The 27,941-nt window shown below is 44.4% G+C and overlaps 1 protein-coding gene across 1 annotated transcript; it reads left to right on the top strand.

Annotated features, from left to right (window-relative positions):
• Positions 1 to 281: 281 nt before the first annotated feature.
• UPB1 (beta-ureidopropionase 1) lies at positions 282 to 27,941 on the top strand. Its single transcript, XM_075262676.1, has 10 exons — positions 282 to 411; positions 2,237 to 2,408; positions 17,288 to 17,375; positions 19,640 to 19,734; positions 21,676 to 21,837; positions 23,625 to 23,794; positions 25,604 to 25,685; positions 26,316 to 26,358; positions 27,380 to 27,534; positions 27,755 to 27,941. The coding sequence occupies exons 1-10, from the start codon at positions 311 to 313 to the stop codon at positions 27,836 to 27,838; spliced, it is 1,152 nt and encodes a 383-aa protein (XP_075118777.1). The 5' UTR covers positions 282 to 310; the 3' UTR covers positions 27,839 to 27,941.

Raw genomic sequence — 27,941 nt, 5'->3', positions numbered from 1 at the left:
AGTGTAACTTGCATTGTGTCTATGGTGAAGCTCAGAGGTTTGTGCAGGCTGTATAGTGGCACGGTATGTCAGCACTATAACAGTATATATAGATGGCAGTATATAGACAGCTGATGAATGAAAGCCCCAGAGATCCGCTAGTATGGACTCCTGCAGGGGTACGAGGGGTCGTGTGGTCACCTTGGGCGCCCGCACTAGCGGGTAATGACCCCACATTCTGGGGGTGGGCAGAGAAGGGGCCTGTCCCGATAGTCCCGCCCTCAGCACGTACTTCTGTGGGGCTGACGGCCGGAGGGGCACACCGGTCACCATGGCAGGAGAGCTGGTATCTGTGGAGCACGTCCTGAAGAAATACATTCCTGCCGAGGAGCTGAGGGAAGTATGGAGGCTGCTGTACGGCAAGGAGCTGAGGTGAGAGCAGACGGCTGCCACTAACTACATGAGGAACACATGGATGCTAGGAACCCTGATAAACGCATGTCTGCCTCATAGCTGTCTAGTCATATAGGGCTGTGTTCACATCTGTGATAGAGGCTCTGTCCCATCCAAACAGGGACAGGCAGGTTAGCAGACAATTCTGCACTATAGTGCCCAGTAAGATGATAAGACTCTCCATCAGAAACCCCACAGACGCCAATGTAAAGCCATACGGGTCCGTCCAAGGGATTTGGGGCTTCCGTTATGTTTTTTGCTCTTCTCCATTAATATAACTGATGTATATGTGAACACAGTCTAAGGCTGGGTTCATATCTCCATTATTACAGTGACCGCCAAAGATCGCCAGACAAATAAGTCTGACTTTATTACCTGGCGGTTTCAGTTTAAAAGAACACATATTATAGTAAGTAGTGACCGCTGGGCACCATTGGTGTCTGCACTGGAGCAGAACAGGAGACGCTGGGGCGCAGATGTGACCATAGTGTAACCATTATAAATACTGTATATGTATCTAGATGTCTATAGCTACTTCTGTAGTTTTCTATCTATTGACATGTCTATTCATCTATGTACATATCTCTTTACTATATATTTATTCAAGGTTCTGTTAACTCTTGCATTCCTGACGTAATGGGGTCCATTAAAGGGATTGTCCAGGCATATATTTTTTTAGTGCCTATCATCAGCATAGGCCATAAATATATAATCAATAGGGAGCTGACACCTGTCAGTTGGAGCTATTCACATGGCCATTATTTTAACTGCTTGTAACAGACTCTCAAAATCTAGGTCTTGTTCTCTTACACGGGCCTCTCCATACACTCAAATGCAAGATGGGTGTTTTGCATTTCAGTTGTGTGTATGTACCATTTGTCTTAGGCTAAAGCCCCATGTAAAGCCCCATATTCATTGTGTTTTTGCAGTGTTATTCTCTTTGGGTTTTTCTTCAAAAATTGACATGCCGCCGTGTATTCTTGAAAAACTGAGCTTTTCTGCAGCTGTTTATTTCTGCAGTACGTAGAAAAATCCCCCAGAGGAGGAGAGCCCAGCGCAAATGTGAGCCTACCCTTACACTAGGTTCACACTAGCATTCAGGTTTCCATTCTTCAGGTCCGCTGGAGGACCGAAAACAGAAACCTTATCTGCTTAAAAAGCGGTTACCCGCAGACCTATAGACTAATGGCGTCCGCCTGGTTTCCACCCAAAATCGGCAGAGAGAAAAGTCCTGCCTGCATATTTTAAGCAGAATGAAGGATGGAGTCCTGAATGGTCAATCAACACTAATGTGACCACAGCCTTAGTCTGTCTACATGTAAACAATTTATCTATCTATAAATCTATGAGTCACCAAGCTTTTTCCCAGTGTAGCACACAATATAGTGCTATATACTACGTGTGTGCCCTGATCCATACCCCTCGTTCACATCTGCGTTTGGTAATCCAAATACCAAACGCATTGGCAAGTGGTGTGCAGTGAAAGCACATGGACCCCATAGACTATAAGGGTCCGTGTGCTCTCCGCGCAGTGTCCGCATGGAATATGCAGACAGAACAGTATTTTGTGATCTACTTTCATGTCTGCATGATTCGCGTGAGCAGCATGCGGAGAGCACACAGACCCCGATGCGTTTGGTATTCCGAATGGGGATCGCCCAAACGGATTATTAAATGCAGATGTGAACAAGGGGTTAGTCTGACTACAGTCTGTCAGTCGCAAAGTTTTTCCTTCATGTAGTACACAACGTAGTGTTATATACTGTGATGTGACATGCTAAGTGGATGTTGTGATATTTTCTAGAACTTTAGAGCTCCCAAGTCGCGCTGTGGATTCTGCCACAGAACACGGATTCGAGTTAAAGGGATACGCGTTTGATGCGGCTAATGAACAGCTCCGAAGATCCCGGGTAGTCCGAGTGGGATTAATTCAGAATAAAATCCAGCTGCCCACTTCAAGTCCAGTGGCAGAGCAGGTGTGATAACCATGCACATATATGCAATAAAATTAATAGGTGTTACATTAACCATTTATTGGACCTTCAGGCAAGTGTTTCTTAGCTATTTCTATAACTCCCATAAAAGTGAACAGAGAAAACCACATTCCTGCACGGCCACCTGTCTGTTATCCAGAGGCATTAGCTTTCTCATCGCTGTTATCTGTATACAGTAGGTGTGGGCCTTTTATCAAATATTTATCACACATTTTGTGAATATGTCCTAAAGGTATATGATGGGGACACTGCATTTAAATTAAAGGCAAATAGTAAACCACCTGCATATTATGGAGAAGGGGCTTAGTCAATCTTGTCTATAGTAAAACCGAATGTTAAGGTAGAGTCTTTGGAGCAAATATCAGAAAACAGCATGATCTTGCTGAGAGTAGTAGAACTAGATATTTAGATATTTAGTTCTATACAGAACTGAGAGATAGGTCCCAGACACCCGAACGCCTTCCCCAGCACCAGTCGCAAAGCCAGATGGACTTGTGCTGAATTTAGAATCAAAGTAGTCACCACATAAACCGTACGAGAAAAAATTCTCCATTATCAGAAGTCAAAATCAGAACTCACGATTAACTTACAGAAGGACCAAATCCATTAGTCAGGCCAAGTGTTCAGTCTTCAGCTTCATCTGCACATTATGCATTGAGTCTCAGAGTCATTTCTACGGAGTCATGATATATATATATTATCAAGTCTGATTAAACCTCAGGTTATGAATATATAGAATGATTGAGACTGTAAACCCCATCTGTTTGAGGAATTGCTGGTGGTTTAGTGGCGCTAAATATAGTGATAGGATCCTAATAGGAAGTTATTTAGTGTCATACCGTGCAAGTTACTAAAAAGGAACAAATAAATGGACACTAGTATAGATGTACCCCATGTAGCTATGTCAAGGAAAATTTATCAAGGTATAGCTGCTAAAACGCAGACTTGTCAGTCCGCAATGTGTTTATGGCTTTCTGTGTGTGCTGTCCTGTTGCAGCTAGAGAAGGTAATGATTAGAGATGAGCGAACAGTGTTCTATCGAACTCATGTTCGATCGGATATTAGGCTGTTCGGCATGTTCGAATCGAATCGAACACCGCGTGGTAAAGTGCGCCATTACTCGATTCCCCTCCCACCTTCCCTGGCGCCTTTTTTGCTCCAATAACAGCGCAGGGTAGGTGGGACAGGAACTACGACACCGGTGACGTTGAGAAAAGTAGGCAAAACCCATTGGCTGCCGAAAACATGTGACCTCTAATTTAAAAGAACAGCGCCGCCCAGGTTCGCGTCATTCTGAGCTTGCAATTCACCGAGGACGGAGGTTTCCGTCCAGCTAGCTAGGGCTTAGATTCTGGGTAGGCAGGGACAGGCTAGGATAGGAAGGAGAAGACAACCAACAGCTCTTGTAAGAGCTAAATTCCAGGGAGAAGCTTGTCAGTGTAACGTGGCACTGACGGGCTCAATCGCCGCAACCCAGCTTTCCCAGGATCCTGAATGGAATACACTGTCAGTGTATTCCCGTATACCCGATATATACCCCGATACCCGTTCCAACGGTGTGCCCCCCCACCTTCACCCCAGAAATACCCTGCAAGTCCCCTAGCAATAGAATTGGGGCTATATACACCCACAATTTTTACTACTGGTATACAGTGCCATTGTCTGACTGGGAATTCAAAGAATATATTGGGAATACAAATACCCTCATTTCTTGCTACTGCCATATAGTGCCAGTGTCTGACTGGGAATTCAAAGAATATATTGGGGTTACGTGCACCCACAATTTTTACTACTGGTATACAGTGCCATTGTCTGACTGGGAATTCAAAGAATATATTGGGAATACAAATACCCTCATTTCTTGCTACTGCCATATAGTGCCAGTGTCTGACTGGGAATTCAAAGAATATATTGGGGTTACGTGCACCCACAATTTTTACTACTGGTATACAGTGCCATTGTCTGACTGGGAATTCAAAGAATATATTGGGGTTATAAATACCCTCATTTCTTGCTACTGCCATATAGTGCCAGTTTCTGACTGGTAATTCAAAGAATATATTGGGGTTACGTGCACCCACAATTTTTACTACTGGTATACAGTGCCATTGTCTGACTGGGAATTCAAAGAATATATTGGGAATACAAATACCCTCATTTCTTGCTACTGCCATATAGTGCCAGTGTCTGACTGGGAATTCAAAGAATATATTGGGGTTACGTGCACCCACAATTTTTACTACTGGTATACAGTGCCATTGTCTGACTGGGAATTCAAAGAATATATTGGGAATACAAATACCCTCATTTCTTGCTACTGCCATATAGTGCCAGTGTCTGACTGGGAATTCAAAGAATATATTGGGGTTACGTGCACCCACAATTTTTACTACTGGTATACAGTGCCATTGTCTGACTGGGAATTCAAAGAATATATTGGGGTTATAAATACCCTCATTTCTTGCTACTGCCATATAGTGCCAGTTTCTGACTGGTAATTCAAAGAATATATTGGGGTTACGTGCACCCACAATTTTTACTACTGGTATACAGTGCCATTGTCTGACTGGGAATTCAAAGAATATATTGGGAATACAAATACCCTCATTTCTTGCTACTGCCATATAGTGCCAGTTTCTGACTGGTAATTCAAAGAATATATTGGGGTTACGTGCACCCACAATTTTTACTACTGGTATACAGTGCCATTGTCTGACTGGGAATTCAAAGAATATATTGGGGTTATAAATACCCTCATTTCTTGCTACTGCCATATAGTGCCAGTTTCTGACTGGTAATTCAAAGAATATATTGTGGTTACGTGCACCCACAATTTTTACTACTGGTATACAGTGCCATTGTCTGACTGGGAATTCAAAGAATATATTGGGGTTATAAATACCCTCATTTCTTGCTACTGCCATATAGTGCCAGTTTCTGACTGGTAATTCAAAGAATATATTGGGGTTACGTGCACCCACAATTTTTACTACTGGTATACAGTGCCATTGTCTGACTGGGAATTCAAAGAATATATTGGGAATACAAATACCCTCATTTCTTGCTACTGCCATATAGTGCCAGTGTCTGACTGGGAATTCAAAGAATATATTGGGAATACAAATACCCTCATTTCTTGCTACTGCCATATAGTGCCAGTTTCTGACTGGTAATTCAAAGAATATATTGGGGTTACGTGCACCCACAATTTTTACTACTGGTATACAGTGCCATTGTCTGACTGGGAATTCAAAGAATATATTGGGGTTATAAATACCCTCATTTCTTGCTACTGCCATATAGTGCCAGTTTCTGACTGGTAATTCAAAGAATATATTGGGGTTACGTGCACCCACAATTTTTACTACTGGTATACAGTGCCATTGTCTGACTGGGAATTCAAAGAGTATATTGGGAATACAAATACCCTCATTTCTTGCTACTGCCATATAGTGCCAGTATCTGACTGGGAATTCAAAGAATATATTGGGGTTACGTGCACCCACAATTTTTACTACTGGTATACAGTGCCATTGTCTGACTGGGAATTCAAAGAATATATTGGGGTTATAAATACCCTCATTTCTTGCTACTGCCATATAGTGCCAGTTTCTGACTGGTAATTCAAAGAATATATTGGGGTTACGTGCACCCACAATTTTTACTACTGGTATACAGTGCCATTGTCTGACTGGGAATTCAAAGAATATATTGGGAATACAAATACCCTCATTTCTTGCTACTGCCATATAGTGCCAGTGTCTGACTGGGAATTCAAAGAATATATTGGGGTTACGTGCACCCACAATTTTTACTACTGGTATACAGTGCCAATTTCTAACTAGGAATTCAAAATGCGCAAGGCTCCCGGAAAGGGACGTGGACGAGGCCGTGGGCGAGGTCGGGGGAATGGTTCTGGGGAGCAAGGTAGCAGTGAAGCCACAGGGCGTCCCGTGCCTACTCCTGTGGGGCAGCAAGCATTGCGCCACTCCACAGTGCCAGGGTTGCTTGCCACATTAACTAAACTGCAGGGTACAAACCTTAGTAGGCCCGAGAACCAGGAACAGGTCTTGCAATGGCTGTCAGAGAACGCTTACAGCACATTGTCCAGCAGCCAGTCAGACTCTGCCTCCTCTCCTCCTATTACCCAACAGTCTTGTCTTCCTTCCTCCCAAAATTCCGAAGCTTTACAGAACAATAACCCAAACTGTCCCTGCTCCCCAGAGCTGTTCTCCGCTCCTTTCATTGTCCCTCAACCTGCCTCTCCACGTCACGATTCCACGAACCTAACAGAGGAGCATCTGTGTCCAGATGCTCAAACACTAGAGTCTCCTCCATCTCCGTTCGATTTGGTGGTGGATGACCAGCAACCCACCCTCATCGACGATGATGTGACGCAGTTGCCGTCGGGGCATCCAGTTGACCGGCGCATTGTGCGGGAGGAGGAGATGAGACAGGAGTTGGAAGAGGAAGTGGTGGATGATGAGGACACTGACCCGACCTGGACAGGGGGGATGTCAAGCGGGGAAAGTAGTGTGGATGTTGAGGCAGGTGCAGCACCAAAAAGGGTAGCTAGAGGCAGAGGCAGAGGTCAGCAGCTTAGGCAAAGCCAGGCCACACCCGGAATCTCCCAAGATGTTCCAGTTCGTACCCAGCCCCGAAAAACTCCCACCTCGAGGGCACGTTTCTCGAAGGTGTGGAGTTTTTTCAAGGAATGCGCCGAGGACAGATATAGTGTTGTCTGCACAATTTGCCTCTCGAAATTGATTAGGGGCTCTGAGAAGAGCAACCTGTCCACCACTTCAATGCGCCGTCATTTGGAATCCAAGCACTGGAATCAGTGGCAGGCAGCAACGGCAGGACAAAGGCCGCCTGCCGTTCACGCCACTGCCACTGCCTCTGCCACTGCCTCTGCCACTGCCACTGCTGACTGTGCTGGCGATGCACTCCAGAGGACGAGCCAGGACACCACTTCATCTGCCTCCGCCACTTTGTTGACTTCTACCTCATCCTCCCCTGGTCCTGTCTTATCTCCTTCTCCTGCACCATCAAAGGCACCATCAGGCGTTTCTTTACAACAACCCACCATCTCTCAGACATTGGAGCGGCGGCAGAAATACACTGCTAACCACCCACACGCGCAAGCCTTGAACGCCAACATCGCTAAACTGCTGGCCCAGGAGATGTTGGCGTTCCGGCTTGTTGAAACTCCCGCCTTCCTGGACCTGATGGCAACTGCGGCACCTCGCTATGCCGTCCCTAGCCGTCACTACTTCTCCCGGTGTGCCGTCCCCGCCTTGCACCAGCACGTGTCACTCAACATCAGGCGGGCCCTTAGTTCCGCGCTTTGCACAAAGGTCCACTTGACCACCGACGCGTGGACAAGTGCATGCGGACAGGGACGCTACATTTCACTGACGGCACACTGGGTGAATGTAGTTGAGGCTGGGACTGCTTCCCAAACTGGCCCGGTGTACCTCGTCTCCCCGCCTAACATTCCTGGCAGGGACACGAGAAGAACACCCCCCTCCTCCTCCTCCTCTACCGCCTCCTCCTCCGCCACCGCCTCCTCCTCCGCCACCGCCTCCTCCTCCGCTGTTAGATTGACCCCAGCTACGAGTTGGAAACGTTGCAGCACTGGCGTTGGTAGACGTCAGCAGGCTGTGCTGAAGCTGATCAGCTTGGGGGACAGACAGCACACTGCCTCCGAGGTGAGGGATGCCCTCCTCGATGAGACGGCAATATGGTTTGAGCCGCTGCACCTGGGCCCAGGCATGGTCGTTTGTGATAACGGCCGGAACCTGGTAGCAGCTCTGGAGCTTGCCGGACTCCAACATGTTCCATGCCTGGCCCACGTCTTCAACCTAGTGGTGCAACGTTTCCTAAAGAGCTACCCCAATGTTCCAGAGCTACTGGTGAAAGTGCGGCGCATGTGCGCCCACTTTCGCAAGTCGACAGTAGCCGCTGCTAGCTTAAAATCTCTCCAGCAACGCCTGCATGTGCCACAACACCGGCTTTTGTGCGACGTCCCCACACGCTGGAACTCAACGTTTCAGATGTTGAATAGAGTGGTTGAGCAGCAGAGACCTTTGATGGAATACCAGCTACAAAACCCTAGGGTGCCACAAAGTCAGCTGCCTCAGTTTCACATCCATGAGTGGCCATGGATGAGAGACCTTTGTGACATCCTACGGGTCTTTGAGGAGTCCACAAGGAGGGTGAGCTCTGAGGATGCGATGGTGAGCCTTACAATCCCGCTCTTGTGTGTTCTGAGAGAATCCCTGATTGACATCAGGGATAACTCAGATCACACAGAGGAGTTAGGGATAGCATCCGATCCGTCACAGCTGGAGAGTAGGTCCACACATCTGTCCGCTTCACTGCGTTTAATGGAGGAGGAGGAGGAGGAGGAGGAGGAGGAAGAAGAGTTGTCCGATGATGTGATGGTGATACAGGAGGCTTCCGGGCAACTTCGAATCGTCCCATTGTTGCAGCGCGGATGGGTAGACATGGAGGATGAGGAGGAAATGGAGATTGAACTTTCCGGTGGGGCCAGAGGAGTCATGCCAACTAACACTGTGGCAGACATGGCTGAGTTCATGTTGGGGTGCTTTACAACCGACAAGCGTATTGTCAAAATCATGGAGGACAACCAGTACTGGATCTTTGCTATCCTTGACCCCCGGTATAAAAACAACATCTCGTCTTTTATTCCGGTAGAGGGGAGGGCCAATCGCATCAATGCTTGCCACAGGCAATTGGTGCAGAATATGATGGAGATGTTTCCAGCATGTGACGTTGGCGGCAGGGAGGGCAGTTCCTCCAGTAGGCAACCAAGTTCTCACCGGTTCACACAAACGAGGGGCACACTGTCTAAGGTCTGGGACACCTTGATGGCACCCCCTCGCCAAAGTGCCGCCACGGAGGGTCCTAGTGTCACCAGGCGTGAGAAGTATAGGCGCATGTTGCGGGAATACCTTTCCGACCACAGCCCTGTCCTCTCCGACCCCTCTGCGCCCTACACGTATTGGGTGTCGAAGTTGGACCTGTGGCTTGAACTTGCCCTATATGCCTTGGAGGTGCTGTCCTGTCCTGCCGCCAGCGTCCTATCTGAGAGGGTGTTCAGTGCAGCCGGTGGCATCATCACTGACAAGCGCACCCGTCTGTCAGCTGAGAGTGCCGACCGGCTCACTTTGATAAAAATGAACCACCACTGGATAGAGCCTTCATTTTTGTGCCCACCTGTGTAAAGCACCCCAACATGAAACTCCATGTCTGTACTCAACCTCTCCAATTCCTCCGCATCCTCATACTCATCCACCATAAGCGTTGCACAATTCTGCTAATACTAGGCTCCCTCCAACATGATTTCCCCCAACTCTGCTGGTTAGAGGCTCCCTCCACCCTGATTTCCACCAACTCTGCTGGTTAGAGGCTCCCTCCACCCTGCTTTCCCACAACTCTGCTGGTTAGAGGCTCCCTCCACCATGAATTTGCCCAAACTGGGCTGTTTAGAGGCTCCCTCCACCATGAATTGGTCCAAACTGGGTTTTTTAGAGGCTCCCTCCACCATGAATTGGTCCAAACTGGGCTGTTTAGAGGCTCCCTCCACCATGAATTTGCCCAAACTGGGCTGTTTAGCGGCTCCCTCCACCATTAATTGGTCCAAACTGGGCTGGTTAGAGGCTCCCTCCACCATGAATTTGCCCAAACTGGGCTGTTTAGAGGCTCCCTCCACCATGAATTTGCCCAAACTGGGCTGGTTAGAGGCTCCCTCCACCATGAATTGGTCCAAACTGGGTTTTTTAGAGGCTCCCTCCACCATGAATTTGCCCAAACTGGGCTGTTTAGAGGCTCCCTCCACCATGAATTGGTCCAAACTGGGCTGTTTAGAGGCTCCCTCCACCATTAATTGGTCCAAACTGGGCTGGTTAGAGGCTCCCTCCACCATGAATTTCCCAAAACTTGGCTGTTTAGAGGCTCCCTCCACCATTAATTGGTCCAAACTGGGCTGGTTCGAGGCTCCCTCCACCATGAATTTGCCCAAACTGGGCTGTTTAGAGGCTCCCTCCACCATGAATTGGTCCAAACTGGGTTTTTTAGAGGCTCCCTCCACCATGAATTGGTCCAAACTGGGCTGTTTAGAGGCTCCCTCCACCATGAATTTGCCCAAACTGGGCTGTTTAGCGGCTCCCTCCACCATTAATTGGTCCAAACTGGGCTGGTTAGAGGCTCCCTCCACCATGAATTTGCCCAAACTGGGCTGTTTAGAGGCTCCCTCCACCATGAATTTGCCCAAACTGGGCTGGTTAGAGGCTCCCTCCACCATGAATTGGTCCAAACTGGGGTTTTTAGAGGCTCCCTCCACCATGAATTGGTCCAAACTTGGCTGTTTAGAGGCTCCCTCCACCATGAATTGGTCCAAACTGGGGTGGTTAGAGGCTCCCTCCACCATTAATTGGTCCAAACTGGGCTGGTTAGAGGCTCCCTCCACCATTAATTGGTCCAAACTGGGCTGGTTAGAGGCTCCCTCCACCATGAATTGGTCCAAACTGGGGTTTTTAGAGGCTCCCTCCACCATGAATTGGTCCAAACTTGGCTGTTTAGAGGCTCCCTCCACCATTAATTGGTCCAAACTGGGCTGGTTAGAGGCTCCCTCCACCATGAATTGGTCCAAACTGGGTTTTTTAGAGGCTCCCTCCACCATGAATTGGTCCAAACTGGGGTTTTTAGAGGCTCCCTCCACCATGAATTGGTCCAAACTGGGCTGTTTAGCGGCTCCCTCCACCATTAATTGGTCCAAACTGGGCTGGTTAGAGGCTCCCTCCACCATGAATTTGCCCAAACTGGGCTGTTTAGAGGCTCCCTCCACCATGAATTTGCCCAAACTGGGCTGGTTAGAGGCTCCCTCCACCATGAATTGGTCCAAACTGGGGTTTTTAGAGGCTCCCTCCACCATGAATTGGTCCAAACTTGGCTGTTTAGAGGCTCCCTCCACCATTAATTGGTCCAAACTGGGCTGGTTAGAGGCTCCCTCCACCATGAATTGGTCCAAACTGGGTTTTTTAGAGGCTCCCTCCACCATGAATTTGCCCAAACTGGGCTGTTTAGAGGCTCCCTCCACCATTAATTGGTCCAAACTGGGCTGGTTAGAGGCTCCCTCCACCATGAATTTGCCCAAACTGGGCTGGTTAGAGGCTCCCTCCACCATGAATTTGCCCAAACTGGGCTGTTTAGAGGCTCCCTCCACCATGAATTGGTCCAAACTGGGTTTTTTAGAGGCTCCCTCCACCATGAATTGGTCCAAACTGGGCTGTTTAGAGGCTCCCTCCACCATGAATTTGCCCAAACTGGGCTGTTTAGCGGCTCCCTCCACCATTAATTGGTCCAAACTGGGCTGGTTAGAGGCTCCCTCCACCATGAATTTGCCCAAACTGGGCTGTTTAGAGGCTCCCTCCACCATGAATTTGCCCAAACTGGGCTGGTTAGAGGCTCCCTCCACCATGAATTGGTCCAAACTGGGGTTTTTAGAGGCTCCCTCCACCATGAATTGGTCCAAACTTGGCTGTTTAGAGGCTCCCTCCACCATGAATTGGTCCAAACTGGGGTGGTTAGAGGCTCCCTCCACCATTAATTGGTCCAAACTGGGCTGGTTAGAGGCTCCCTCCACCATGAATTTGCCCAAACTGGGCTGGTTAGAGGCTCCCTCCACCATGAATTGGTCCAAACTGGGGTTTTTAGAGGCTCCCTCCACCATGAATTGGTCCAAACTTGGCTGTTTAGAGGCTCCCTCCACCATTAATTGGTCCAAACTGGGCTGGTTAGAGGCTCCCTCCACCATGAATTGGTCCAAACTGGGTTTTTTAGAGGCTCCCTCCACCATGAATTTGCCCAAACTGGGCTGTTTAGAGGCTCCCTCCACCATTAATTGGTCCAAACTGGGCTGGTTAGAGGCTCCCTCCACCATGAATTTGCCCAAACTGGGCTGGTTAGAGGCTCCCTCCACCATGAATTTGCCCAAACTGGGCTGTTTAGAGGCTCCCTCCACCATGAATTGGTCCAAACTGGGTTTTTTAGAGGCTCCCTCCACCATGAATTGGTCCAAACTGGGCTGTTTAGAGGCTCCCTCCACCATGAATTTGCCCAAACTGGGCTGTTTAGCGGCTCCCTCCACCATTAATTGGTCCAAACTGGGCTGGTTAGAGGCTCCCTCCACCATGAATTTGCCCAAACTGGGCTGTTTAGAGGCTCCCTCCACCATGAATTTGCCCAAACTGGGCTGGTTAGAGGCTCCCTCCACCATGAATTGGTCCAAACTGGGGGTTTTAGAGGCTCCCTCCACCATGAATTGGTCCAAACTGGGGTTTTTAGAGGCTCCCTCCACCATGAATTGGTCCAAACTTGGCTGTTTAGAGGCTCCCTCCACCATTAATTGGTCCAAACTGGGCTGGTTAGAGGCTCCCTCCACCATGAATTGGTCCAAACTGGGTTTTATAGAGGCTCCCTCCACCATGAATTGGTCCAAACTGGGGTTTTTAGAGGCTCCCTCCACCATGAATTGGTCCAAACTGGGCTGTTTAGCGGCTCCCTCCACCATTAATTGGTCCAAACTGGGCTGTTTAGAGGCTCCCTCCACCATGAATTTGCCCAAACTGGGCTGTTTAGAGGCTCCCTCCACCATGAATTTGCCCAAACTGGGCTGGTTAGAGGCTCCCTCCACCATGAATTGGTCCAAACTGGGGTTTTTAGAGGCTCCCTCCACCATGAATTGGTCCAAACTTGGCTGTTTAGAGGCTCCCTCCACCATTAATTGGTCCAAACTGGGCTGGTTAGAGGCTCCCTCCACCATGAATTGGTCCAAACTGGGTTTTTTAGAGGCTCCCTCCACCATGAATTTGCCCAAACTGGGCTGTTTAGAGGCTCCCTCCACCATGAATTGGTCCAAACTGGGCTGGTTAGAGGCTCCCTCCACCATGAATTTCCCAAAACTTGGCTGTTTAGAGGCTCCCTCCACCATTAATTGGTCCAAACTGGGCTGGTTAGAGGCTCCCTCCACCATGAATTTGCCCAAAATGGGCTGTTTAGAGGCTCCCTCCACCATGAATTTGCCCAAACTGGGCTGTTTAGAGGCTCCCTCCACCATGAATTGGTCCAAACTGGGTTTTTTAGAGGCTCCCTCCACCATGAATTGGTCCAAACTGGGCTGTTTAGAGGCTCCCTCCACCATGAATTTGCCCAAACTGGGCTGTTTAGCGGCTCCCTCCACCATTAATTGGTCCAAACTGGGCTGGTTAGAGGCTCCCTCCACCATGAATTTGCCCAAACTGGGCTGTTTAGAGGCTCCCTCCACCATGAATTTGCCCAAACTGGGCTGGTTAGAGGCTCCCTCCACCATGAATTGGTCCAAACTGGGGTTTTTAGAGGCTCCCTCCACCATGAATTGGTCCAAACTTGGCTGTTTAGAGGCTCCCTCCACCATGAATTGGTCCAAACTGGGGTGGTTAGAGGCTCCCTCCACCATTAATTGGTCCAAACTGGGCTGGTTAGAGGCTCCCTCCACCATTAATTGGTCCAAACTGGGCTGGTTAGAGGCTCCCTCCACCATTAATTGGTCCAAACTGGGCTGGTTAGAGGCTCCCTCCACCATTAATTGGTCCAAACTGGGCTGGTTAGAGGCTCCCTCCACCATGAATTTGCCCAAACTGGGCTGGTTAGAGGCTCCCTCCACCATGAATTGGTCCAAACTGGGGTTTTTAGAGGCTCCCTCCACCATGAATTTGCCCAAACTGGGGTGTTTAGAGGCTCCCTCCACCATGAATTTGCCCAAACTCTGCTGGTTAGAGGCTCAATCCACCCTGATTTTCAAAACAAATGTTGGTGCCAACCTCAACTTACTACAAGGGCCAAATTCACTGCTGGTGACAAGCTCTCCTCACTGCAAGTGCCAAATACACATGTTTCAAGGTGTTTTCCTACTGTCAGAGAGGTGGTATTGAGTGTGTAAAGTGTGTAGTTGTTAGGCTGTGATGTTGGGGTAATAGAGGGTCTTTGGTGTGTTAGATGCCCCCAGACATGCTTCCCCTGCTGTCCCAGTGTCATTCCAGAGGTGTTGGCATCATTTCCTGGGGTGTCATAGTGGACTTGGTGACCCTCCAGACACGGATTTGGGTTTCCCCCTTAACGAGTATCTGTTCCCCATAGACTATAATGGGGTTCGAAACCCGTTCGAACACACGAACATTGAGCGGCTGTTCGAATCGAATTTCGAACCTCGAACATTTTAGTGTTCGCTCATCTCTAGTAATGATGAATACTGGAGACATCTCAGTGGGAGAGAACAAGTTGTGAGTAACATCTTTGGCCCCATTCACATTCCGTTTAGGAGATCCATTTTCCATAATTTTAGTAAAAGATGGATCACACTAAAAAGTGCAGATAGATTCCCAAATTTATCCGTAGGGAATCGATTAGAACAAACGTCTTGGTGCTCACTGAGCTTGTCCACAATGTTTTCTTTATTCTAAACTAGCGATCACAGGATAGGGATAAAAGCTGCGTAGACATTTCACGAGTTGTCACGCGAAGATCCATGATAACACATTACAGTACAATATATATGAGTGAGGTTTTCTAAACCCCTCTACATGGAGTGCAAAAATAATTGATTTGGTTTAAGGACATATTTCAGTCTTGCAATGCACAGGGTACCTGCACAGGGGATGGATTTTTCTGCTCATATCCAGCAGCAAATCCACATGTATGTCAATTGTTCCTGTGGGTTTTCACTACAGATTTCGCTTTTTTTGGTTGGTAATCTACAGTGGAAATCCGCAGGACAAATTGATATGTAGCTGATGTAACATTTCTGTCAGTTTTTGTACTGAGAATCTCCGCAGTATATAAAATCTCATTTGCTGCTAATGTATTACGCTGTGGATTCTCTGTTGGTCAATCCGAAGGGCAACTAATATAATAAAAAAAATTCCACAGCAAATCTGCAGCACTGTCTAACATTCTCTATGATACTTTTTATGAAAGCTTTTTTCTACAGTGTTTTCGTCATGTATTTTTTCACAGCCATTTTTAACTGTGTCTCCGCAATGTGTGGCCTCAGATGGATCTAATGGCCTTTAAAAATGGACATTTTTGCATCTGTTCCGCTTTTCCATTTTTGAAATCAATGTTGCCCAATTGACTTTTTACAGTGTGTGCAAGTATGCTGAGACTACAAAACTGTTAGCACAAGCCACTGTCCTGCTAGATATTTATAGAGCAGAGCGGCTCTGCCATCGCTCTGTGCAGGTCAGGTCACTGTGGATTGTGTTACACAGATATCCAGTCACCAAAGTCTCTATTTGTTTTGGTAAAGATTCTGATGACTACGTAAACTTCATTACTTCTTAAAGTGCCCATGTACCATGAAAAGAACCAGAGGGGACAGCTTGTTCAGATGACAGCTATTCCCTTCTGGTTTTTCTATACACATACAAGCTCAGTACAGAATGGATAAAAATGAGTAAGCTGCAGCTAAACATCTCTAATGGCAGCTGATCTCTTCTGAGAGCAAGTTCACATGGCGATTTTTGGTCCAGAACCTGAGGCAAAGGCCAGGTAGCCGTGACTGAAAGACGGTACACTGCACCGACACCAGCCGCGCACTCCGCTCCGGAATAGGTCGAATGAATGGGCCTAGTCTGGACAAGGGTGAGCATCTCGCTTCTTTTTTCCTGGGAGCCGGAAGAAACAGCTCCCGGAATAAAGAACTGATCGGCTCTCATTGATTTCAATGGGAGCCGTCTTTTTGGTCAGGATTTTGAGGCGGATACAGCCTCAAAATTCTGACCAAAAATCTCTGTGTGAACTTACCCTGAGAGTAAAAAATTCTGAGCTTAAAAACATGTCTCTTAATCCTTCTCTCCCTTAACATAACCAGTTGGAAAGAACAGTGAGGCCGATATACACATAATGTAGTTAGCCAGTCCCTTCCAAGTCAATGTGTTCAGATGACTTTGCTGTAACGTTTATGGTGGCCTTAAAGCTGACTATAGGTAGTAAGTCTAAAATGTTTTGGACTGACAATTAAGATGATTGTTTCCCCATTAGCAGCCTGCCACAACTGCATATTACACCATATGACAACCTGGTTTATGATTTTACACTTTGTAGATAGAGTTAAAGTGAGTAATGCATATGTTCTTTGTATAGCGTTAAGCAAAATTTGAGTCCATTTCCCGTCTATATGACACTAGCCATGTATGATGGTGGGCATCATGAATACCTCCTACACAAATCCTTTTAAGTACTGTTAGAGTCTATATACCTGCATTACCCCTGTTCAATAGCCTGTTCTAATGCATAGCTGCTTTTGCAATTCTGATAGTTCTTGAGCATGCACCGCTTGTTCACTATCTGCACAGGTCTTGCACTGATAATGTGAACTGCGTTAAAATAATAATGTAGTAAAGTGTAAAGATATATGGACATGTGGCAAATTTATCAATTTCTGAAATAAATTTTCCATGTGTGAATATAATATAGTAGCTAATCTGCCATGATGTTGACTGGTTCCAATAACAACCAGGAGAGTTGTCATTATATAAACTGAAATAAAAAGAGCGTCCACTTGAATTTGATGCAGCAGCTAGAGGCAAAAGGTTGGCAGACAAATGTTATCTCTATGTGGGGAGCAGTAGCATCCGACAAGAACATGTAACCTGTTTCTTTCATGTAGACATATTTTGGGCAACTTCCCATAGGTATTAGAATAGTGACAATTATCTTATATAAAGGGTTAAGAGCAACACTTTGCTATGACATGTGGAATCATTGTTAGATCATGTGTATTATGCTTGCTTCAACAGGTGAATGCCATGCATCGGCGCATTGCAGAGATTGTGGAAGTAGCAGCTATGTGTGATGTGAATATTGTATGTTTTCAGGAGGCATGGAGTAAGTATCAAACTTCAAATAACTTGTTGCTTTAATACTAGTGATATATGATACATATCTGGGTTCTGCCACATTTCACAGTACTCCATGATGTGTGATATAATCTAATAGTGGACCAAACTCATTGTAGGACACTTACAGCTCATTCATTCAAGAAGCTTCATGTATGCATTCTGAATAGAAGACATCCAGTAAAAGATAACTATTCTAGCGAGCAATGTGTGCTATGCAGGTTAGAGGTGCCCATATGTCAAGTGAATGTGTAACATGCCATTATTTTTTAACAGTGTGAACCTACTGTGAGCTGTGCAAAGGGTCAAGAACAAACATGCAGCTAGCTCTGTACTTGTTACTGTATGTCTAGAGAAACTGTTGGATATAAAACTTCATAAGGCTAAGTCCTGATATAGTGGGCCACGTCCAAAAAGCGCTGAGGGTAAAACTGCAGCGGAAACACATTGCGTTTTTTCTACAGCACTTTTCAAAGAAAGTTCACAAAGTTTTCCTCTGTGGACATTCTGTTTCAGCAGAACCACCAGCATTTCCGTAGGTATAATTGACATGTTGTGATTGCCAAAAATGAAATGGTTTTGGAAATTGCAGCATTTCCGCTGCGGGTATTTTTCTGTAAAGTGTGGATGGGATTCGATAAATGCCACAATTTTTTGCTGTGGCACCTGACTGCCACCAGGAGCTTACTGACACATGCACTACCACCTCAATACTTCTGGGTTCTTTACCAGGACTCTTTCCCTGTGCCCTACATCAATCTTTCATATTTGTGGCAGTCATCTCGCCTACTTATCCTACGTTGCACTTGAATATCTACATTTCTATGATATCTATCATGGAATGTGTACTCTGTGAATAAACTTGACAAACAAGCTCAATCATAGAGTGCTGTCCATCCGTCCATACAAACACTATCTTGATTTGATAGATTTTGGTCAGCCACCTGTGGAATCCATGCACTCAGTCTATGGAGCGTGCTGCTCACACCAGTATTGGATATCACTGTTTAGGCTAAGGACCCATGTTGTGGAATGCAGCTAAATGCCCCATGAACATGGGACACATTTTTTTTCCCTGCAGCGCTTTTCATTGCATTTTTCCTTTGCGGTTTTTGTTCCGTATAAAATATATGGGGAAAACATTTTTCCAAAACATTTTTTTCCCACAATGTGTGGATGGGATTAGCCAGAATCTCATTAATTTTGTTGGTATGGTAAAACGGTGCGTTTTTTTTCCTACTGCATTTCTGCAACAGGAAAAATGCAGCTTTTTTAATTGCAGATTTTGTTGCAGTTTTTTGAGCCAAAGACAAAAATAACTACAAATGGAATGGGAAATATATAGGAGACACTTGTATGTCTCCTTTTTGGTAAATTCATACCACTGTGCTAAATTCACTAAAAAAAATAAACTACATCAATATCTGCCAAAAGAAAGCTGTTTCTGCAATGTGGGCCTTAGCCCAATAAAAGGTTTTTTTGTTGCAGATTTTTGAGCCAAAGCCAAGGCTGGCTTCAACACGAATGTAAAATAAATAGGAGGCACTTATATGTCTCCTTTTTGCTAAATTCACTCCACTTTGCCAAATTTACTCAAAAAAACACATCAAAACTGCAACAAAAAAAGCAGCACGGTTTTCTGATCTAAGGGGGCATTCACACGATGTAACACGGTACTAATTCTTGCACGATAACTTGCGTAAGAATCAGTGCTGCAAAACAGAATCCCAATTACTTCAATGGGTTCCGTTTAATCCATTGATTTCAATGTGTTATGCACGTTAAACGGAACCCATTGAAGTCAATGGGATTCTGTTTTGCAGCGCTGATTCTTACGCGAGTTATCGTGCAAGAATAAGTGCCACATTACATCATGTGAATGCCCCCTAAAGCAAAGCCAAAGAAAGGATAAGTATACGTGCTTCCTATATATTTTCCATTCCTGTTGAAACCAACTTTGACTTTGCAGCAAATCTTGCAACAAAAAAAAAACTGGTTTGTTTTTTTTCTGCTGCATATTTCTCTGTGGTTTTTCTTCTTTTATTAAATCTATAGGGAAACCGCAAGCGTTGTTTCTTTCAAATTAATAATAAATCATGAACCGCTTAATTTGTAAAGGAAATCCACATAAACAATTAGAGTGTAACTATATCCCTCTTGTTAATTCAGTGACAATTCAAGAGTTCAAAGTTTATTATTTAGTAAGTGTACTTGGTCATTCGACGTCCTAACTTCCCTATGGTACCCTTTCAGCTATGCCTTTTGCCTTCTGTACAAGAGAGCGACTGCCATGGACAGAATTTGCAGAGTCAGCTGAAAATGGAATCACTACTAAGTTCTGCCAGGAGGTAAAATATTGTATGCAGTGGTTGTGATTAAATATTTCAGTTTTATATTCTCTGTTTTATCAAAGAGAAAATGCTATAAGTTACATCATATTTTTTTTATATTGGGAGTATATTTAGAATTATGAGAGGTTTTTTTTTTTCTGGTCAAATGTAGCGCCAGACACCGGGCACCACTTCCTAGTGTTGTACACAAGTAAACTATGGCTAACCTATGAATTGTGGTGGCTGATCTTTGCACTTCTCAGTGTACTTTTACATTGTTGTGAAAAAGGGAGATTCTATAATACTATTAATAAGCAATTAGGCTTTATGCACATGACCATGGGCATAATGTCCCAACTCATTAATGCTTATGGGCCTGTTCACATGTCTGTTTTTTATGACCACCAAAGCAAAGATAAAGCTTATCGGTTTTCTTGGTGGCTGTGAAATTGATCCATCATAAACCGGATGTGTGAGTAGACAAGTAGACACTTCTGGGTTTTAAAAACCCATTCAAAAAACAGCTTTCACATGGCCTTTATTCACTGTGGTGTGAATAAGCCCTTTACTGCTTCAGGAATTAGAGACCGAGGCCCCATGAGACAAAAACACACTTTTTTTTTTTTTTTTTGCAGATTTAGGGGGTATTTGCACGAAGTAACGCGGTGCTGATTCTGGCATGATAACTCACATGAGAATCAGCGCTGCAAAACAGAATCCCATCGACTTCAATGGGTTCCGTTTAATGCGCGTAACACATTGAAATCAATGGGTTAAAAAGCCTCCCATTGATTTCAATGTGTTACACGTGTTAAATGGAACCCATTGAAGTCAATGGGATTCTGTTTTGCAGCGCTGATTCTTAGGCAAGTTATCGTGCCAGAATCAGTGCCGCGTTACTCCATGTAAATGCACCCTTAGCTTTGTTTTTTTGAGCTAAAGCCAAGAGTAGATTGAGCAGAAAGTAGAAATATAAGCACTTCCTATAGATTTCCTATTCCTTTTGTAGCCATTCTTGATTTTGGCTCAAAAAAACCACAGCAAAATCTGCAACAACAAATGTTTATGCAACGTGGTCAAATTCCACATTCCATGAGTGGGACGTAATAAATTCTGTGTCGTTGAAAAAAGATATTTTGCGCCTCCCATTACCTTCATTGGAAATTCTCAGGGACAGTCTACCTGAAGAACAAGTAGGGCTAGTTCACACAGGGGGTGGTGGGGCAGATTTTGGCATCGAAAGTGACTGGGGAGCCACGTCACTATCGGGTCAAAACCTGCCTGCCAAGACTGTCACAGTCGCAGCTTCCCCCTCCGGAGTCGGCTCAAATGAATGGGCCAACTCCAGATGTTGCGGACACTGCGGCTCAACAAGCCGCGGAAAACGCCTGAAGAAAGGGCAGCTCACTTCTTTTTTGCACTAGTGGCAACATGCCACTAGTGGAAAAAAAGAACACTAGCGGTCTCCACAGACCACCATTGTGAGGGGGCGGATTATGACATGGATTACACGCCATAATCCGCCCCCTCTGTGCCCGTGTGAATGGGCCCATAGGATGCTTTTTTTTTCTGCTAGCTGAAAAAATAAAGGGTCCATTCACAAGGAGGAAAATGGTGAGGAATTTGGTGTGGAATTTCAGCACTGAAAAAAAAAAAGCCTCCCATTGACTTCAATGGGTTCCTTTAAAAGGAACAGCTACTGCATCTCATTGAAATGAATGGGAGGCAGATTTCAGGAGGAATTTGAGGCAGATATTCAGGTGGCATCCAGCTCAAATTCGTACATGTGAACACCACCTTTGACGTTATAGTATTGTCTTAGTTTATGTTTGCAATTTTGGGTCAACTTAACATTTATGTAACATGCTAAATTATTATTGCTTTGCAATGTTTCCTCACTTCATGTCAGACCTTGTAGCATAAATCATTTTAGTGCTTTTTCCCTTCAACACTTTTCAGCTTGCAAAGAAGTATAACATGGTGATTGTTTCTCCAATCTTGGAGAGAGATGAGTTGCATGGAGACACACTATGGAACACCGCCGTGGTCATATCAAATACAGGAGCTGTCCTTGGCAAGAGCCGCAAAAATCACATCCCAAGAGTAGGGGATTTTAATGAGGTGAGAACATTTCACTGCTTAGTAACATCTATATAGGCAATCTGTAATATTGTGAAGAGGGACAATGTGTAATATTGTATGCAGTCATCTGAAACCATAACCTTTCATGACAATATAAGGCCTTATTCAGAAATCCACATATTACATAAGTATTTGCATCTGTATTTTTTGCGGCATGTGTGCCTATTAATTTCAACATATTTATTATTTCACTGATAATGATGCATCACACCAATGAAAGTTTAAGGGCATCACAGACATACAAATTGTGGAAGCAGATCAACCATGAACAGCACAACACCATCAAAAGTGTATGGTGGGGTGCTGTCTGAATAACACGGGCCACATGTGGATGTGTGAATGAGGCCTTATTTGAGGAAATTGCATCTGTCACTGGAGATCTGCTTTAGGGTAAGTTCACACTGAGTTTTTTGGTCAGGATTTTTAGGCCGTATCCACCTCAAAATCCTGACCAAAAAGACGGCTCCCATTGAAATCAATGGGAGCCAGTCAGGTCTTTTTTTTCTGGGAGCTGGAAGCCGGAAAAAGAAGTGAGATGCTTATTCTTCAGGCCATTTCGCCTTGCAATTTGGCCTGAAGACACTCCCTCCTGACCAGGCCCATTCATTGGGCCTAATTCGCAGCGGAGTGCGCGATTGGATGCTGGTGCAGTGCACCGGCATTCAGTCGCGGCTATCCGTTTTTTGGTCCGGAACCTGAAGCGGCCTCCACCTCAGGTTCTGGACCAAAAACCCCATGTGAACTTGCCCTTTGGGTCCATTCACACAGAGGAAAATGGTGAGGAATTTGGTGTGGAATTTCAGCGCTGAAAAAAAAGCCTCCCTTTGACTTCAATGGGTTTCTTTTTCTGCTAGTAGAATTTTCTGCTAGAATATTCTGCTAGCAGAAAATGGAACCCATTGACGTCAATGGGAGGCTTTTTTTTCAGCGCTGAAATTCCACACCAAATCCCTCACCATTTTCCTCTGTGTGAATGTACCCTTTAAGATATTCATCAGCTTCATCAGGATGTCCCAGGTGGCTGGCTTCACTCTTCATTACGCTGCAGTATCGCCTTTAATAAAAGGCTGGAGAAAATAAAAAGTATCTGAAATGAGGCTTTAAAAACAGTGATGAGTGGTAAATTTTAAAAATATAGGTAAAGGGCTAAAGCCTCATGTTACTGAAATGGAACTTTTTTGTTGTGGCTCCTTGAGCCAAAGCCAAGAGTGGATTGAGCAGAATATAGAAGAACTTCCTATTTCCCATTCCTTTTATAGACATTCTTGGCTTTGACTCAAAATGCCACAGCAAAATCAGCAACAAAAAGTAAAGCTGAATTTCCGCAACATGGGGCCGCAGCCTTATATAGATCTTTCTCTAAACAACCCAGAGGTGACAGTCTTTTGTCTTGGATACGACCATGAATGCAAGGACTTTCTCTAGTCTGGGACCAGCCAGAATTTCCCTATTGTGGACAGGTTATCGTCTGAGACAATAATAAGGCAACATTAAGGAAATCATAGCTTGGGTTTCTGACAAGTCCCAGACTATGGCAAGTTCCTGCATCCATGGCAGTATCCATTGGCAACCAATCCAGCCAAAAGACTGACTCCACAAAATGAGAAAATCTTTCAAACTCTGAAATGTTTTCAATCACTTAAATATGCAAAAACTGCTAATTGTTTCCAAACTTAAATATGATTGTGTTGTTGGGAATACGTCTTCAAGTAAAGGATATTAAGATCAAGTGTATTTCATGTTTCTTGGTCTTCTTTGTATTTTAGTCTACTTATTACATGGAAGGAAACACAGGTCACAGAGTATTTCAGACTGCATATGGGAAGATTGCTGTAAACATTTGTTATGGACGACACCACCCCCTTAACTGGTTAATGTACAGCTTGAATGGAGCAGAAATTATTTTCAACCCTTCAGCCACTGTTGGAGAGCTAAGGTAATAAATCATTGTAGACAAATAACAGTGAAATAAAACATTTAGTAGCTCTGCTCATTCAGCTTCTACAGTTGCTATTTATAAAATTATTTAATTTGTTTTACAATATTCTTACTGTAAAACAAATATTACAATACTCTGTCTTTAGTTACTCTGCTTTGTTAAAATGGTTGTGATACAATTATAATACTACTTTGTTTCAATAGACTCAACAGAATAAATAATTGTAGATATAGTCTAAGGCCCCAGAGGACTTTCCACAGCAAAAAAGCGCTGCGGGAAAAACCGCAAAGCATCGCAGTTCTTCCCACAGCGCTTTAGACAGAAAGTTTGCAGAGTTTTCCTCAGCGGACTTTGTTACAATTATACCCATGGGGAAACTGCTGACGTTTCCGTAGGTGTAACAGACATGCTCTGATTTCCAGAGCCATGCCGGTTTTGGAGATTGTGGCGTGTCTGCAAGGTGGGCATGGGACTTGCTAGAATCCCATCCACTTTGCCATTACTGTAAAATGCTGCAATTTTGCTGCGGGCACATCACGGCGTTTCTGTCCAGTGGGGTCCCGGCCATAGAAAGAGCCAGCACACAAAGAGAGCTAGGGTCATACTTTTTAACAATTGGTTTGTTTCACATTTGTGTAAAAATTATATATACTAAACATTAGTGTGACTGTAAATAGTATAAAACTAATATGGATTGTGCCCTTACCAATTTATGTCTGGACAATAACTAGACTGCAACTCGGCAGGTGTGGACCTACTGTGTCACTGAATGAATATGACTTATGAATACTCCCATTGGCATTGTCTAAACTAAGTTCCTTCATATTCACTCTTTAAGGCTAAGGCCCCATGTGGCGTCCCACAGCAATAAAGCACTGCGGGAAAAACCGTGGCAGCAACGCATCGTGGTTCTTCCTGCAGCGCTTTAAAAAGAAAGTTCACAGAGTTTTCCTCTGCGGACTTTCTGTTACAATTATATCTATGGAGAAACCGCTGGCGTTTCTGTAGATATAATTGGCATACTTCGATTTCCAAAACCGTACCAGTTTTGGAAATCACTGCCTGTCCGCGACGCAATTTTTACCGCAAAGTGGGCATGTGATTCATAAGAATCCCATCCACTTTGCAGTTGCTGTAAAATGCCGCAATTTTTCCCACGGCGGAAAAATCGCAGCATTTCCAACCCTTGGAGCCCTGGCCTAAGGCTGAGGCCCCACATTGCTGCGTTTTTGTTTTTTTTTCTTTTCTTTTTGGACAAAAGCCAACAGTGGCTACAAAAGGAATAGGAAATATATAGAAAGTGATTATACTTTTACCTTCTGCTCAATCCACTCCTGGCTTTGGCTCAAAAAATTACAGCAAGATCTGCAACAACAAAAAAAAACACTGATTCTGCAGCATGGGGCTCATCCTTACCCTCAAATGGGGATCTGGATTTTGCTGCAGGGATAACACATCTTGGAGTGGGTTCTTTGCTGTGAAAATGACTCAGACTGCTTGAGAGAGCACCAAAGAGACATATCGAAACCTGAACAGTGACAACACAAGGTCAGCGCAAGCAGAGTTAATTCATAATAGTAACCCAGGCAGAAGCCACGGCAGGCTGCATTACAAAACCACACTTTTGTTTTGTTCTGGCAACATCTTGGAATACATTTACCACAAGCTTAAGTTTTTTGGCAGATATAGTAGTAAGAAATATTTTGTGTTGTAGAGTCTTTGATACAAACAACCTTTTTTACATTAACAATAAGACAAGATTTTCTATTGCAACATTAAAGTACTGTGGTCTCAATTTGTTTGTAGTGAGTCTTTGTGGCCCATAGAAGCAAGGAATGCCTCTATTGCCAATCATTGTTTTACCTGTGCCATCAACCGTGTGGGAACTGTGAGTATAAACCATGTGTCTGTCCTCCTAAATCTTTCATTCTTGTATCATAAATTAAAAAGGATGTCCAGGAATTTGTATATTGGCCTATATAAATATACATATATATGGCCTATACTTACAAATTCCTGAACAACACCTTTAATTTTTGATATAAAGTGGTTTTCCAGACTTGTAATATTGATGATGTTATCCTTAGGATAAGTCATCAGTATAACATTAATGAGGTCTGAAACCTTGGACCCCAACCTATAAGTGGGTTAATGACAGTGCAGTGCTTGGGTGAGCCCTCTTGCCATTCCAATGAATACATTGCTTAGATGCTATGTTTGATAATGCAACTCAGCCCCATTCACTTGAATGAGACTAACCTACAAACAGGCCATGTGATTAACAAACGTGGCCTGTTAAGGGTAAGTGGTGCTCACCCACTGGTGTAACTATAGGGGTTGCAGTGTTAGCACTGCCCTTAGGTCACCCTCTACATTAGGGAATTTGATCTCCTTTGTGATTTCCTTTGATAGCTGGCAGTCTAGGCATTGTAAATTTATTACATATCCCCTGTGGAGCACTGCAGAAGACAAGAAGATTTATGATACACAGCCTTTACTTCTGAATATTTCTTTTCAGGAGCATTTTGAAAACGAGTTCACTTCTGGAGATGGCAAGAAAGGTAAAGCCTTCTAGTACTATCATTTGTGTGTAGATTGAAAGGATTTATAGTACATTTATAGTTTATTTGCTAAATTAAGGCATATAGTACTTAGTCTAAAGTAATATCAAATCTCCCCTAGTTAAATTATTAGGCAATTTATTATACTCAATGTTAAATATGGCACCAACCAGTATACTTGCACTTTTCTTCAAATATAAACATGGTTGTGGGTTATGCACTCTATAATTGTGGTTCTGTACAGTGTATGACATGTGAACGACAGCAGCAGGACTTAGTTAAGGTTGGTGGAGGCCCCTGGATGTGGCATGTGTGTCTAGGGTATAGTTGTGTCTAGGGTAAAGTTGACACAGTGACCAGAGTAAGTCCTATGCTTTCATAGCTAGTTCAAATCCACTTATGGAATCCCCATCAGCATCAATGTTCATTTGTGGCCACAAACCGTTGAGAGGCACTACAGGGGAACATTGCTTCATTACTCCAGATTTGTGTTTTAAAACACATTTTAAGGCTAAAGCCCCAAGTAGCAAGCTGCAGCCAAAAATCTCTGCGATAACTGCGGCAGAAACACATTGTGGTTTTTCCAGCCCGCTTTTCCCAGAACAATAGGTATAATTGACATGCTGCAATTTCCAAAAAACATGAGCGTTTTTTTAAAACTTAGCATTTCTGCTATGGATTTTTATTTCTGCATTGTGAGGATGGGATTAGCCCGAATCCATTCCACTTTGCGGGTACTGTGAAACGCCACGATTTTTGCCGCTGTGTTTCTGCAGCAGCCAAATCGTGACGTTTACACCAAGCGAGGCCCCCTGGCCTTAGTTAGCCAGGGAATAAACTTGGAGAAATAAACAAAAGGCTTGAAAAGCCCCAATATGGAATCCAGAATTTTCCTCAGTCTTCTACATTAAAAAAATTAATTATATATATATATATATATATATATATATATATATATAGACAGTTATCTGTATTTCATTACTTATACAGCTTTGATAATGGACATCTTTCTTTTCTTCAGCCCATCATGACTTTGGCCATTTTTATGGATCTAGTTATGTAGCTGCTCCTGATGGGAGTCGTACCCCTGGGCTAAGTAGGGTATGTGATGGTCTTCAGATTGCTGAACTGGACCTTAATCTTTGTCGACAGACTAATGATAAGTGGAACTTCAAGGTAAGTACCTGCAGCAACTCAAACATGCAAAAACACATTAACACCAAGATTTCTTTTACAGTTTTTAAACTATGCTTAAGCAGTCTCAACATTTGCTGCTTATTTATTAAGAGACCTATATGTTGCTTCTTGAACTAGCAAGTTTTCTAAATTATTTCTGGAATAAAGAGTTACACTGCAAATTAGAAGAAACTGATGATTTATTTCTTCCTTCATGCAGATGACTGGACGCTATGAAATGTATGCTGCCGAATTAACTCAAGCTGTGAGACCAGATTTCCAGCCTAACATTGTACGGGAATAAACAGTGATTCATAATCAGACACAAAGGATGTTCTTGTTATATTATCACAAGTGAAGAATGGAATTACACACATTTGGTTATAATAAAAGCATTGCTGGAATGT

Source organism: Leptodactylus fuscus, chromosome 1, assembly GCF_031893055.1.
Source record: "Leptodactylus fuscus isolate aLepFus1 chromosome 1, aLepFus1.hap2, whole genome shotgun sequence".
NCBI classification, from domain to species: Eukaryota; Metazoa; Chordata; class Amphibia; order Anura; family Leptodactylidae; genus Leptodactylus; species Leptodactylus fuscus.
Note: the sequence above shows the minus strand (reverse complement) of the source record. Positions and strands in the feature narration are given on the sequence as shown.